The sequence below is a fragment of the Anolis sagrei genome, chromosome Y (genome assembly GCF_037176765.1).
Source record: "Anolis sagrei isolate rAnoSag1 chromosome Y, rAnoSag1.mat, whole genome shotgun sequence".
NCBI lineage: Eukaryota > Metazoa > Chordata > Lepidosauria > Squamata > Dactyloidae > Anolis > Anolis sagrei.
This window is the reverse complement of record NC_090035.1, coordinates 33,641,261-33,656,523: the sequence shown is the minus strand read 5'-3', so window position 1 is coordinate 33,656,523 and position 15,263 is coordinate 33,641,261. Positions and strand designations below refer to the sequence as shown.

General features: G+C 45.6%; 1 protein-coding gene across 7 annotated transcripts in view; it reads right to left on the bottom strand.

The window, feature by feature from the left end:
* Positions 1-15,263, bottom strand: part of LOC137095060 (amyloid beta precursor like protein 1-like) — a 129,306-nt gene that overhangs the window by 63,944 nt on the left and 50,099 nt on the right. For all 7 annotated transcript variants that reach the window (XR_010908775.1, XM_067461257.1, XM_067461259.1 and 4 more), the window contains 2 exons: positions 13,871-14,000; positions 11,426-11,538 (listed from right to left, as the gene is read on the bottom strand). Coding sequence is in view for 6 of the 7 variants with exons in the window: in XM_067461257.1 (XP_067317358.1) it covers positions 11,426-11,538; positions 13,871-14,000 (243 nt within the window). In the remaining variant the exon portion in view is untranslated. The remainder of the gene's footprint in view (positions 1-11,425; positions 11,539-13,870; positions 14,001-15,263) is intronic.

Genomic DNA, 15,263 nt, shown 5'->3' with positions numbered 1-15,263 from the left:
TATTGATGCAGGCCAAAATCCCATTGGCTTTTTTTGCCGCCACATCACATTGTTGGCTCATGTTTAACTTGTTGTCCACGAGGATTCCAAGATCTTTTTCACACGTACTGCTTTCGAGCCAGGCGTCCCCCATTCTGTATCTTTGCATTTCATTTTTTCTGCCAAAGTGGAGTATCTTGCATTTGTCACTGTTGAACTTCATTTTGTTAGTTTTGGCCCATCTCTCTAATCTTTCAAGATCGTTTTGAATTCTGCTCCTGTCCTCTGGACTATTGGCTATCCCTCCCAATTTGGTGTCATCTGCAAACTTGATGATCATGCCTTCTAGCCCTTCATCTAAGTCATTAATAAAGATGTTGAACAGGACCGGGCCCAGGACGGAACCCTGAGGCACTCCACTTGTCACTTCTTTCCAAGATGAAGAGGAAGCATTAGTGAGTACTCTCTGTGTTCGTCCACTTAACCAATTACAGATCCACCTCACCATAGTTTTGCCTAGCCCACATTGGACTAGTTTCCTTGCCAGAAGGTCATGGGGGACCTTGTCGAAGGCCTTACTGAAATCCAGGTACGCTACATCCACGGCATTCCCCGCATCTACCCAGCTTGTAGCTCTATCAAAGAAAGAGATCAGATTAGTCTGGCATGACTTGTTTTTGATAAATCCATGTTGACTATTAGCGATGACTGCATTTGTTTCTAAGTGTTTGCAGACCGCTTCCTTAACAATCTTTTCCAGAATCTTGCCCGGTATTGACGTGAGGCTGACCAGACGGTAGTTGTTTGGGTCATCCTTTTTTCCCTTCTTGAAGATTGGGACCACATTGGCCCTCCTCCAATCTGCTGGAACTTCTCCGGTTCTTCAAGAACTCTCAAAGATGGTTGCCAATGGTTCCGAAATGACTTCCGCTAGTTCCTTCAATACTCTGGGGTGTAGTTGATCTGGCCCTGGGGACTTGAACTCATTAAGAGCGGCCAGGTATTCCTGGACGACTTCTTTCCCAATTTGGGGTTGGATGTCCTCCAATCCCTCATCCACTCCATCTTGCTGAGGTTGAAGACTCTCTTTATGTGAGAAGACCGAGGCAAAGAAGGCATTAAGTAGTTCTGCCTTTTCCCTACCCCCTGTCAGCATTGCCCCATCTTCTCCTCGAAGAGGTCCTATCGCCTCCTTGTTTTTCCTTTTTCTACTGACATAAGAATAGAAGCCCTTTTTATTGTTTTTAATGTCCCTGGCAAGTCTGAGCTCGTTTTTTGCTTTAGCCTTGCGGACCTTTTCCCTACAGGTGTTGGCTATCTGTTTGAATTCTTCTTTGGTGATTTCTCCCTTTTTCCACTTCTTGTGCATGTCTCTTTTGTGTCTTAGCACAGTTAGAAGTTCTTTGGACATCCATTCTGGCTTCTTTGCACTTGTCCTATTTTTTCTCTTTGTTGGCACGGTTTGCAATTGCGCCTTGAGTATTTCACTCTTGAGAAATTCCCATCCATCCGTAACTCCCTTGTCTTTTAGTATCTGTGTCCACGGAATGCTGCTCAGTGTTTCCTTCATTTTTTGGAAATCAGCTCTCCTAAAGTCCAAAATGCGGGTTTGACTTGTCTTAGTTTCGGCCTTCCTTTGTACCTCGAATTGCGGGAGCACATGGTCACTTGCCCCTAAGGATCCTACCACTTCGACCGCATCGATCAGGTCCTCCGCATTTGTTAGGATGAGATCAAGAGTAGCCAATCCCCTTGTTGCCTCTTCTACCTTCTGGACCATGAAATTGTCTGCAAGGCAAGCGAGGAATTTGTTGGACCTTGTACTCTTGGCCGAGTTTGTTTTCTAGCAAATATCGGGATAGTTGAAATCGCCCATGACTACTACATCTCTTTTCTGTGCCTGTTTGGTCAACTGTTGGCAGAAGACTTCATCAAGTTCTTCCTCTTGGCTTGGGGGTCTGTAGTAGATGCCTACAACGACATCTTTTTGAGTCCCAGTTCCCTTGATTCTTATCCAGATGATTTCAAGCTGGTTTCCCAGATTGCTGTCTTGAATCTCTTCTGCAGCATAAGAGTTTTTGACATATAAGGCTACTCCGCCTCCTCTCCCCTTTGTTCGGTTTCTGTGAAAGAGGTTATACCCCTCGATATCTACATTCCAGCGATAGGAGTCATCCCACCAGGTTTCAGTGATCCCTATGATATCATATTTGTGGTGTTGTGCTAAAAGTTGGAGTTCGTCTTGTTTATTTCCCATGCTCTGTGCATTAGTGTAAAGACATGTGAGCCCCTGGGATCTTCCCTTGAGCTGTTTAATTGGGATTATTGTGCTTTTGGTATTTGGTCCTTGTTGTGTTTGTGCAGCCCTCCGTTTAGCCTTCTGGCGATTCCCAGACATTATGGGTAAAGTAGTGTTCGCAAGGCTGTTGTCCCCCTCCCCCGGTGGACCTAGTTTAAAGTGCGTCTAATGAGGTTTGCGAGTCTGTGAGCAAAAAGGTGTTTTCCTACTTGTGTGAGATGCACCCCATCCCTTGCCAGTAGGCCATCCTCCTGGAAAAGCAGGCCATGGTCGAGGAAGCCAAAGCGTTCCTCCTGACACCATTTTCTAAGCCAGTCATTGACCTGTACTATTTTCTGGCTCTTGTGGGTCCGTGTCTTACAACAGGGGGGAGGGATGAAAAGACCACCTGTACATTACATTCTTTTAGCTTTGCTCCTAGAGCTCGAAAATCATTTGTGATCTTTTGAAACATATGCCTTGCAGTATCATTGGTTCCTACATGAATCAACATGAGGGGAGGACGGCGATAGGGCTTGAGGAGCCTGGTGAGCCTCTGAGTGATATGGTGTATTTTTGCCCCCAGTAGGCAGCATATTTCTCGAGCCATCCCATCTGGTCTGGAAATGACAGCTTCCGTTCCTCTAAGGATGGAGTCGCCTACTACCAAGACCTGTTTACTTTCAGGAATGACAGGGCCCCTTTTGTGCAATGTAGTGTGTAGGTCTCCAGAAAAGTGATCCTGTTGGTGTGAATTGTGTAGGTGAAAAGTGTTGTCCTCCTCCTTGACATCCCCGGTGCATTCGTCAAGGACAATCCATTGAGATTCGTCCAAGAGCCTATGGTTCTCCTGTATGTGTTCCTGTTGCTCCTGGTCTATGGTTGGGGATGGTACACCTGCAGGATTGTGCAAGTGTGAATGTTGTGAAGTGTTGTCCCAGTCAGGGCTATCCCCCGCACACTGATCAAGGATGAGCCACTGATCAGTATCTAAGCCATTCTGGTCTTCCCCAATTATTATTGTGTTTCTTGGTATCTAAGCCATTCTGGTCTTCCCCAATATGTTGTGTTTCTTGGTCAGGTGCTAGTTGTGTGAGAATTTGGAATCTATTGTGTAACTGCAGCTGAGCAGAAGTATTCTGAGGAGGCTTCCGGGTCCTATGTGTCCTTCTAAGGGTGACATTTCTCCAAGCCCGAGGGTTGTCCACATCTGAGGTGCTGTTCTGTTGAGCCTCCCCGTAATGTTGGTGTGATATGGGCTGCGTGTCTAGGACAGTGTGGTGTGTGGTGTCTAAGAACAGCTCAAGTTCCTGAATGTCCTTAAGGGTATTAATACGGTCCTCGAATTGTCGTATCCTGTGTTCCATGCGAGTGATCTGTGTACACCTGGGGCAGATGTAATTGAGTAATTGTAGTGTGAAAAAGCTGAACATGCCACAGCTTGTGCATGAGACGGGAAGTTTTCGTGTTTGTTCCATCTGGAGGTTGCTAATGACCTCCTCTTGGTGTGTGTTTGATGTTGTCTGTATGCAGGGGTGAAAGTATAGGTTACTGAGTGTACGAGTTCACTCGTACGGCACGCGCGACACTGGTTTATATAGGATAACCAGGAAGCCCCGCCTCTCAAACAAAGCAGTTAATTTTTAAACTCAGGAAGCCCCTCCTCTCAAACAAAGCAGTTAATTTTAAACTCAGGAAGCCCCGCCTCTCAAACAAAGCAGTTAATTTTTAAACTCAGGAAGCCCCTCCTCTCAAACAAAGCAGTTAATTTTAAACTCAGGAAGCCCCTCCTCTCAAACAAAGCAGTTAATTTTAAACTCAGGAAGCCCCACCTCTCAAACAAAGCAGTGCTGATAGCAGTTAAATTTAAACAAAGCTTACCCTGAAGCAGAAGGAAACAAAATGGGTTCCTGCTTCCTCAACTTCTGTGGAAAGCCCAGCTGCCCCTTGGGTTCAGACACTGGTTTATATAGGATAACCAGGAAGCCCCGCCTCTCAAACAAAGCAGTTAATTTTTAAACTCAGGAAGCCCCTCCTCTCAAACAAAGCAGTTAATTTTTAAACTCAGGAAGCCCCTCCTCTCAAACAAAGCAGTTAATTTTTAAACTCAGGAAGCCCCTCCTCTCAAACAAAGCAGTTAATTTTAAACTCAGGAAGCCCCGCCTCTCAAACAAAGCAGTTAATTTTAAACTCAGGAAGCCCCTCCTCTCAAACAAAGTAGTTAATTTTAAACTCAGGAAGCCCCACCTCTCAAACAAAGCAGTGCTGATAGCAGTTAAATTTAAACAAAGCTTACCCTGAAGCAGAAGGAAACAAAATGCCGTTCCTGCTTCCTCAACTTCTGTGGAAAGCCCTCCTCCTCCTCTTTCAGGCTCTGACTGGCTAAGGAGAGGAGAGAGAGGAGAGCTCCCAGCAAGCATAGCCATCTTATGTATTTCCGAAATGGACAGAAATACAAAAATATTTGGCGCATGCCGTTTCGATATTTAAAAACACTTCCGGGTTTAAAAATAAGTTTTGTAATCGTTTTGTAATTGCTAAAATTAACGAATATTTAACTAATTACAAAATTAACGAACAAAACCGCCCAGGCCTACTAAACAAGTGAAGATAACTGAAAAGAAATGACTTGTTTCTCTCCTAATTATCTGAGCTAATTAGATGGCTAGCACAGCAGCACAGAGTTCTAACCTAGGGACAGTGGCATTAGATGGAGCAATCTTGGCCTCGGCCATGACAAAACCTAAAGTACAAGATCTAGAGTCTCTTTGTCTTGCATAGGCCACAGCTGCAACAGCTTTTACTGAGGCATCGCAGAAGACATGTTTGGTGTGTGAGCTTTGCAAAGGGCTCCTGGCTGTGAATTGGCGTGGGATGCTCTACTGGTGTAAATCTTGAGCCTGGGCGGTCCAAGCGGTCCAAGAGTTTTTGATGGACTGAGGAAGTTCCTGATCCCAATCCAGTTTGTTTTCAATGACCTCTCGGAAGAGGAGCTTGGTGGTTATCATGACAGGGGCAGCCATTCCCAATGGGTCAAAAACACCATTAACTGCCAATAACATCTGTCTCTTGGTGTTTGCGCAGGTGAACTTTGTGGCCCTGACTGACAAGAGGTCCAGACGGGTGTCCTAGGCTAGACTGGGCACACGTCCTGGAACAACTCCAATACGTTGTCTTGTATCAGATCCTCAGTCGGGAAAGCTCTTAAAATATCGGTGCTGTTAGAGTTGATCTTGTGCAGCCTGACATTGGCCTTTTTCAATAGAGATTGGACATCTTTCACTGTACTAACTGCAGACTGTACAGAATCAAATGATGCGAGCAAATCATCTACATAAAAGTTCTGGTTGATGACTTGGGCAACCTGAGGGTCAAAGGAATGTCCAAATCTTTCAGCAGTCTTCCGCAGGCAATAGTTGGCCACAGCAGGGGATGGAGTGTTTCCAAACACATGGACCCGCATCTGGAAGGCTTTCACATCTGCTAGAGCCTGGGTGTCTTTAAACCATAAAAACTTTAAAAACTTTCTGTGTTCCGGTGTGACCCGGAACGCATAAAACATTTTGAAGATATCAGCGATCTCAGCATACTTGGATTCCCTGAACCTGAGTATGACTCCAATAAGGCTGTTCAGAAGATCTGGTCCTTCAGGAGCACATCATTCAACGAGATGTCTTTGCATTTAGCGCTGGAGTCAAACACAATGTGCACCTTTTCTGGCTTCTGCGGGTGAGTGACCTTATGGAAGGGAAGGAACCAAGAGTCTTCCTTGTCTGAGCCAGGGCTGGACAGCTCAGCATACCTTGCTGAAAACATGTCGTCCATAAACTGAATGATTTGCTGTTTGGTCTTGGGATCACGCTGCATCTTGCGTCTCAAAGACTGCAGTCTCTTCTCTGCTACCTGTCTGTTGGGAGGCAGGGTAGGCCGGTCTGCTTTGAAGGGCAAAGGGGCGATCTAATTCCCTTCCTCGCTCAGAGTGACCTCGCAGTTCATGATGTTCAGGAACGCTTGCTCATCTCGGGAGAGCACTGTGTTCTCGTTGTCCTGGGATGCGTCGAAGATGGATGAGAACTCAGATAAAACTCCTTGGCAGCAAACAGAAATGTGGCTGAGGCAACTTTGCATGAGGGTGACTCTGCCACAGCTAAGGGTGTTTGGCTGGTCTGGACACAGAGAAGATGGAGAATGCATTCTGTCGATTCATACAGGTCCCTGTATGGTCCATCCTAAAGGAGTCTTCTGTGCCAAAAGTGCACCAGGAGGACTTCTCTTCTCAGCCCGGATGCTCATCAAGCTGGGGCAGTTGGATCCGATGAGCAGGACTATGTCAATGCCCGGCTCAAAGGGTGGAATGAGGTCCTGTAGTCCTTTCAAGTGAGGATGCGCTTGCATCATCTCTCTGGTAGCAATCTGGTCCTTATTGCATGGGATGGACGCACACTCAATAAGGTCAGGTAACCCGACCTGAATGTCTTTGCCACATGGTGAAATAATCAATCCAGATGCAACACGGCCCTGTCTTCGCTGCTTGCCTGTACAAGTAGAAATACAATAGTCAATAGTCTTTGCCTGCTCCTTAAAGATTTTGAAGAAGCCAAGGGTGGCCAGGGAACCGTTGCTTTGGTTGTCAAGGGCCACATACATTTTCTTCTTCATCTAAGGCTTGCTGGCAGGAAAGACCTCTGCCAAACAAATGGGATGGCAAATCCTGGTTTTCTTTGGGCTGCCACACAGCTATGTGCAGGCCACAGAGGGTGCCTCAGGGCCCAATGAAGGACCAGCCAAAACTTCTGGGGAGCGTTGACTGATGGCTCCACTTTTGACCTTGGAGGGCACAAAATCCTTGTCATGCATAGCTGAGCAATGCTTTTCGGATTGGCACACCTCGCACTTTATCTTTTCTTTGCATGACTTTGGCCGGTGGGAAGTTGCACCGCAGCACCTGAAGCAGATCCTGGACTTGAGGATCTTGACCTTGTCTGCGTGAGGCTTCTTGGCAAACTCCCTGCAGTCGGCCAAACTGTGGGGTTTTGCATGCAGTGGGCACAAAACATCCTTAGGCGTCATCTTGGTGTCAGGTGGAGAAGAATTGGTCTCCGTGGACTTGACGGCGATGTTTCTCTTAGCACCACTGTCCTTTGCAGGTTTCTTAGGATCTTTGATGGGCCTGTCCGTCCTTGGAGTTCCATAAAGAGTTGAAATCCTGTCTTTGGATCGTTGAGTTGCATGGCGGCATTTGTAACAAAATCCACAAGATGGGTGAACAGTGGGTAGACCTGATGATTGGCCTGCTTGAATCTGAAGACTTCTCTGCCCCACTCTTCTTGTAAGGAGTATGGCAGTTTCTGAGTGATGGCAGTTTGGGACAAGTGTTGGTCCAGGCAGGCAAACCCTGGAAGCTGTGGGTTTCCCTTGGCTGACTGGAGCTCAATCAATAAGTCTGACAGGTCCCAAAGCTGTTTAAAGTCCTTAGGTTTGAGCACTGGAAACTTATGAAGTCTGTCCATCAGTGAGGCTTCAATCTGGGTGCTGGACCCGTAGCACTGATCAAGCCTTGTCCATGGAGTGTCCAATGCTCTATCTGGTTGGTTGATGAGAGCCGAGAAAATCCTTCTCACCTGCTGAGCTGATATTGGACCGAGCCAGGCGATCATAAGAGTCAATTGCTCCTCAGAGGTGAGCCTTAAACTCTGTATGGCACACTGAAAAGTATTTTTCCAAAGGAGGAAATCTTCTGGCAGGTCAGAGAATTTTTCCACACCTTTGTCCTTCAAATCCTTCTTCGGGTTCCTGAACAAAGTCTCAAACTGCGACTGAGGAGTTTGCAGAAACGGATGGGATATTTGGTCAGGGGTAAAGGTGAAGTTCTTCTGGAATCTAGAAGGTTCATTCCAGGGGACACCTGTGGCCTCAGGAATGGGCGAAACCCTGGATTCCAGGCTGGGCTTTGGTGCCCGAGTTGGTGGCTGTCGGCTCCTAGCCCTGAATTGCTCGGCCTGCCTGCATGATACGATGTTGCTGTCGCATGCACCAGCTTGCTGTCTTGGAAACCAACGTGGGCTGGCAGAAGAGGCATGGTTGGAGGGGTTGGCAAAAGGTTGACATTTTCTTGAGACAACTCTCCTTGCAGTGTCTTCGCCAGGATGTTAGCACGGACCCTTTTCTGTGCTGCCTCCTGTTGGATGCGTGACAACTTCAACTTTGCTTCTAACTCGACTTGCAACAACTTCTGCTTTGTCTCTAACTCGGCTTGCGACAACTTCTGCTTTGTCTCTAACTCTATTTGAGCCCGCTCAAAGTCCAGGCCTAGATCCATAGCTGCAGCCTCAGCTTCGGCCTCCAGAATTTTTTCCTGCATTTTCAGATGCCTGGCTTCCTTGTTGTAAAAGGCTGGCATCGATGAGGAGCTGCTTCTGGAGATGGAAGACCCTGGTGCAGAATCATGTCTGCTGTTGACTTCCTGCTGAGGTGACTGTGCTTACTGTGTGCAGAAGCACCTCTCTGACTGCTCTGCGCACTTAAAGCCTTTGGGGAATGCTTAAGGAGCTCAGGGATCACATTACCAGTGGGCGAAGCTTGACCTTCTTTGTCCCTTCTGGGGGAGGGACCAAAGTCAGCTGCATGAAACAAATGAGCATAGCTAACTTCCCTACGCTTAACACTGTTCAAAAACTGAATTGCCCTAAAATCTGCATCCTGGCTGTTCATTTTACTAAGCAACTGAGTGATGTCATCAACTAAACCTCTCCACTTATTAATCATAACCTTAGGATCTGTTCTGATATCCTGAGATTTCTCTAAATCCTCAGAACGCTGTAACTGGCTATTGAGGTTGACAATAGAAAGCCACACACTTTCAAATCTATCTGTAAGCAGAGATTCCTCCTGCAGAAGTGCATCTAAGGCTTTCTGGGATGGGTGCCGGGAATTCTGGGAACGGAAACTATAGACTTTACCTTCAGACTTTGGGGAATTCTAGGTGTGAGCCATGACAGCAAATTGCCCAGACAGTTTAGCAATGCAGGTAAACTGACAAGTAAAACAATCAGTATATCAATAACCAACAGTCAAAAGAACACACAATATGAAAATGCAACCATAAGCACAAAGAGCAGGAGATATAGCAATGCAGTAATAAAGTAGTCGGTGTATCAATGCAAATATTACAGATAGGGCAAGCAATATAACCATGCAATTTCAATAGGATGCAGCAAACAGCATATAAATGCAATTACAACAACAAATAGAGCAAACAAATATCAAGGCAGTTAGTAGCACACTCAAAACTTATCACTTTAAGGCAGAATAGACACAGCAGACACAATAATTCAAATGCACATTAAACTCTTGCTGTAAGGCTGCAAAAAGCCAAAGGCAGTTAATTGCAAAGGCTCCTTCCCAGAAATTTGAAAAGGCAAGGTTGCACAAGGCTGTAGCAGGGCTTGCTACAAAAGGGCGGGAAAAGCTTGCTTCTGGCTAGAGACTTGCAAAGTAGCAAATTCTGCAGGACTTCCAAAAAGTGGGAAGAATTGTTGCAAACTTGCAGACCTGCTGTGCAAAGACTGGCTGAGGATTGTAGCAAACTTGCAAAGCTAGCTGAGTAGATCTTCAAAAAGGTGGGAACTTGTAGCAAACCTTGCAGACTTTCAGGTTTCTCTGCAAGGGAGGTGGAGCTTGAAGCAAAGAAGGAGGCTGCCAGCCCTTCCCTTCTGGTCACATGGGGTGTCTTCCAAAATGGCCAAAAATGAAGAAACACGAACAGATGGGCTCCTCTCCAAGATGGCCGAAACTCCCCAGACACGAACAGATGGATACTGGTAAAGAAGACTGGAAATGGCTTGTACAGGCTCCCTTAAACACTTTTCTGTAGCTCTAAAGGTCCTTTTTTCTACTCCAGGGTGGCAGAAGCCACCAGCTTCTGTCTTCTACTGTGCTGTCGCATGCTGGGCCTGTGCATAAGACTGTAGACAGGACATAAATTCTGTGTGCCCAACGGGATGCCGGGACTGCCTCAGATTAAAGGCCTTTGGATTTCCTTAAAACAGTCTTTAGATTGCTTAAAGGTTCAACAAAGTTCTTTATTAATGAAAACAAACAGGTACTTTAAGGCTTTCTTAACAGTCTATTGGCTCTCTCTCAATCTTGTCCACAGGGAACAGGCACTATCTTCATAAACTAGAATTTAACTAATGGGGAAATCCTTAACTTCTAATCTAGGCAGTCTGTCTTTGCCTCTGTTGACGTGGAGCCCCTACACCCGGTACCAACTACTTCTGGCTTCTGCGAGTGACCCTTATCAAGCAGAGCTTTGTAGACTTCCAGGGAAAAAGGAGTTCAGGTTTCAGTGATGGTTGACTGAAGTCCCTCAGCGAAGGAGCTGTAAGGCTATATATCTTCTGGCCAAGCCGTAGAAGACGGGAGCTCTTGGTATTATGTCATGCACGAAAGGCTTCCCTGTGTGGACTGAACCAAAAAGGCTCCTATTCCCTCCAAAAACCCCAAAAGGGGGCGGGACCAGGGAACCTAACTGTAATTAACAGGTGGCTTGCCCTATGATTGCAGCCAAAAGAAGCCACCTATCTGCAGAGTCCCTGAAACTTAGGACTACAACAAACATTCAGTGCAAAGCAAACAAAATAGGAGCTCCTGGTACAGCTGTACCTGCACACTACTCCTAACTCAAGAACAGAAAACCGAATGTTGGAAGACAAGAAAAGAGATTTAAAGATGGGTTCAAAGCCAACCTTAAAAACTCTGGCATAGACACCAAGAACAGGGAAGCCCTGGCCCCTTGAGCACTCTAGCTGGAGGTCAGCTGTGACCAGAAGTGCTGTAGAATTTGAAGAGGCACCAATGGAGGGTAAAAGACAGAAATGTGCCAAGAAGAAGGCATGTCAAGCCAACCCTGACTGGGACCGCCTTCCACCTGGAAACAGATTCCAGGAGAACATGTGAGTCAAGAATAAGGCTCCACAGTCACCAACGTACCCACTGCCAGGACACCACACTTGGAGGACAATCTTACTTAGACAATGAGGGATTGCCTAAGTAACTAAAGTTAATGTTCATTTTTCTCCATAAAAGTTTATCCAAAAAGGCTTATGAGATTATTCACTCCCCCTCCATTGGAATTTGTTTGAAGTGTATGGAACCATGACTCCTCACCTCTTTGGCCACACTGTGCCAATACAAGTAGGTCTCACATGAATCCATCTTCTCTTGATGTAAGAATTTGCACTTGTCAGGCACAAGGAGGGCTTCACTCACAAACTCACCCACTGTGGAAGAGAAAAGCAAGCAGGCATCATTTTCATTTGTTCATTACATTAGCATGCATCTTCTACAAGACATTCAGGTTAGTGTATAGAGATTCTTCAATTTTAATGTTTCCAATGACCTTGTAAAGTAGGATAGGCGAGGCATAGCTTAAGAATGCCCTAGTGAATCTTGTAGCCGGATGGGGGGATTTAATCCCAACTGTGGCTAATCTTAGCCTAAATTGTGCCCTAGTGCAGGGCAGGTGATTGAACTGTATTGTCGAAGATGAAGATCCATCCAGAGGAAAAGTGTTCTTGCCATACATCAAGGGAACCACTGACTGCAGAGGGAAACTGATGAGGAAACACAACCTACAAACCACTTACAGACCCACCAAAAAAATCCAACAAATGCTACGTTCAGCAAAGGACAAGAGGGATCCTCTCACCTCTGCAGGAGTCTACCGTGTACCATGCAGCTGTGGACAAGTCTACATAGGGACCACCAAACGCAGCGCCCAGACACGCATCAAGGAACATGAAAGGCACTGCAAACTACTCCAACCAGAGAAATCAGCCATAGCAGAGCACCTGATGAACCAACCTGGACACAGCATATTATTTGAGAACACAGAAGTGCTGGACCACTCTCACAACCACCATGTCAGACTACACAGAGAAGCCATTGAAATTCATAAGCATGTGGACAATTTCAACAGAAAGGAGGAAACCATGAAGATGAACAAAATCTGGCTACCAGTATTAAAAAACTCAAAAATTACAACAGCAAAACAACAGAGAGTAAACAATCAGGCACATCAATTCACTCTCAACAAGAGATTCCCCCCAGGCGCTTCCAGGCCATTGAATGCAAATCAAGGCGATCAGCTGAAACATTACCCTGGTCATTCCACAGATATGTAAACCCAATTTTCCTACTTCCAACAGACCTCACTACCTCTGAGGATGCTTGCCATAGATGCAGGCGAAACGTCAGGAGAAAAATTGCCTCCAGAACATGGCCATATAGCCTGGAAAAACCTACAACAACCCAGGTGATTGAACTCTCCAGCAATCCACAAATTAAAGTCCCTAAGATCTTGACCACAGCTTTCCAGGCCTCCTTGGGAATTCCTTCTTGTTGTTGTATGCCTTCAAATCATTTCTGATTCTGCAGGACTTCCAAAAAGTGGGAAGAATTGTTGCAAACTTGCAGACCTGCTGTACAAAGACTGGCTGAGGATTGTAGCAAACTTGCAAAGCTAGCTGAGTAGATCTTCAAAAAGGTGGGAACTTGTAGCAAACCTTATGGTGACCCTATGTTGAACCTATCCTAATGTTTTCATGGCAATATTCGTTCAGAGGTGGTTTGCTTTTGTCAGAAATGTTAAAAATTAACTAGGTATTTTTTAATTACAAAAATGTGATTCAAGCACTGAACGGGTTAAATGGATGCAATGACTCAGCAAAAGCTGCAGTTCTACATGCAGGTGTGCCTGTAACTTAGTAGCTGTGAGTCTGAGGTAAACCTCAGTGGGAGAAAGGTCTCAGTCTGTGAGAAGCCTCACAGTGAGGTAGGCCTTAGTCTGTGAAGGAAGACCTCATAGTGTGAGGTAGGCCTTAGTCTGTGAGAGAAAGCCTCACAGTGTGAGGTAGGCCTTAGTCTGTGTGAAGGCCGACTGTGAGAAGGCCTGGTGTGAGAAGCTTAGGTGGGATAAGCTCCAGGCCTTGTGTGTAAAGCTGTGTGTAAAAAGCTATTGGTGAAGCTCCTGTCTACGTTCATTGTGGGAGGGAGCTCTGTAAGATCAAAGCTATTTTTTCTGCATGTGGAAGAATCCTAGCATGGAAGCAACAAAGGAAGTGTGAAGAACTATATCTAACTATGGAAACCTTGTTGTAAATAGTGCAACCATATTATTTTACTACAAAGAATAGCCTCCTAAGGAAGATATAACAATGATCTGTGTGTTTTTATTCTTTTTGTCACTTTTGGCTACTGGTACTGGGTCACACTGCTGCTAATAAGTTACTCTGCTGTACATTTATGAGGAGGGTCTTTTGTTAATAAGTCCACTCACCCAACAGCCTTTGCCTTTCTGAGTCTGGAGAGAGTGACTTGCCCAAGATCACTCAGTGGGGCTTCCATGGCAGAGTGGGGATTCAAACCCTGGTCTCCAGAATCATACACCAACGTTCAAATCACTGAGTTGTAATCCCATGCTGAAACCATGACATTGTGCTGGTTCCTCTTCCTTCTTATTTTAAACGGTGCTAACAATTCATGGTGTTGAGGAGGAATGACACTGCTACACTTCCTGCCCTCCCCCCAGGTTGTTCCATATCCAGCACTTACCCAGACACTGATATGGCACCACGATGTGCTGATGGCCTTTGCATTTGGGCCTCCCCTTTTTGCACCAGTTGTCAATAGTGACTGGCTGGGTGCCCTCAACAGCATTGGTTATCTGCAACTCTGGATACACCTGAAGGAGAAGGTCATCACAGAAGTCAACAGAGAAAAGAGGAAGGTCTAGTTATAAATGCTGATGTGCTGGTTCGAGTCATAGCAGTCCCCACCCAGGAGTCCAAAATAGTAGACAGGCGAACTGATCTGTATGTTCTCCACCAGGAACATATGATCAGGTCTGTTTAAAGCTAATTGGTCTTGGTTTCTTCTTCAAGTTCAAGGCACCGCAGAGTGACTTGTATTAAAACAGGGTTAGCTCACCATAACACACTGCCGTTAGGAAAAATTCCGCAAAGACTCTAATGCTGGCAGCTAACCTCAGAAGAGATATGGAAGCTGTATAGGTGACAGATGGTATCATCACCACACTAGAAAGCCTAGGCTTTACTACACCACTGGAGAGGTCCTTTTCTCTTTTTTTACTTGAAATGATGCTACATACTTCTATTTCCCTCTGCTTGAGATGCCTGGCATACCTGGAATTTCTAACTAGCTTCTCATCCAGACTGGTCTAGACCTGTTAGGTTTCAAAGATGAAACTAAAAGGAAGCTCCTTCAGATTATATGCCAGATTTAAGGATAGACTTGGGGCAAAGAAGTCAGCATCCTGGTACAGGCAGTTCCCAAATTAAGAACAAGATAGGTTCTGTAGGTTTGTTCTTCAGTTTGATTTGTATGTAAGTTGGAACTGGTACACTTTCTCTCTGTGTGTGTCTATCTATCTACATAAACATAATAAAAGTGAAAATGTGTATGTGGGGGAGATGTCCCCTTACACAGACAGCCTCCCATCTCCACAAACAGCTATAACACACAGTGCTGAAGAGCCACCAAAAGCCCTCCCTCCAAGGACATTTCAGGTTACAGTGGGCGCCATGAATGTGGGCGCCATGAATGTCCTCTCCAAACACCATACTGCACACCACCAAATGAATGCTTTTATCCAAGGACAATTTCATCCTAGATATTCTGTTTTTCCTCCAGAATGGACATCTCAGGTTTCTTTTCTCAATTGATGTGGAATTTGCATAGCCCTGCCCACTGCCTTTCCCTTAACCATTTCCTACCCTTTCGTATGGTACATAGCAAACGAGATTTGATCAGCAACTGAACAAGAGGTTTGGGGGAAATTGACCTTGCTGTTTCTTTGTCAGTGTTGATGTGGAGATTGTCTGGTTTGCCTACTCTGGAACATGCAACATATTATTGTCCTTCTTTAGGGGTCCCTTTCAAATCTATGATACTATATCTGTGTGTGTGTGAATCATATCTATCTATC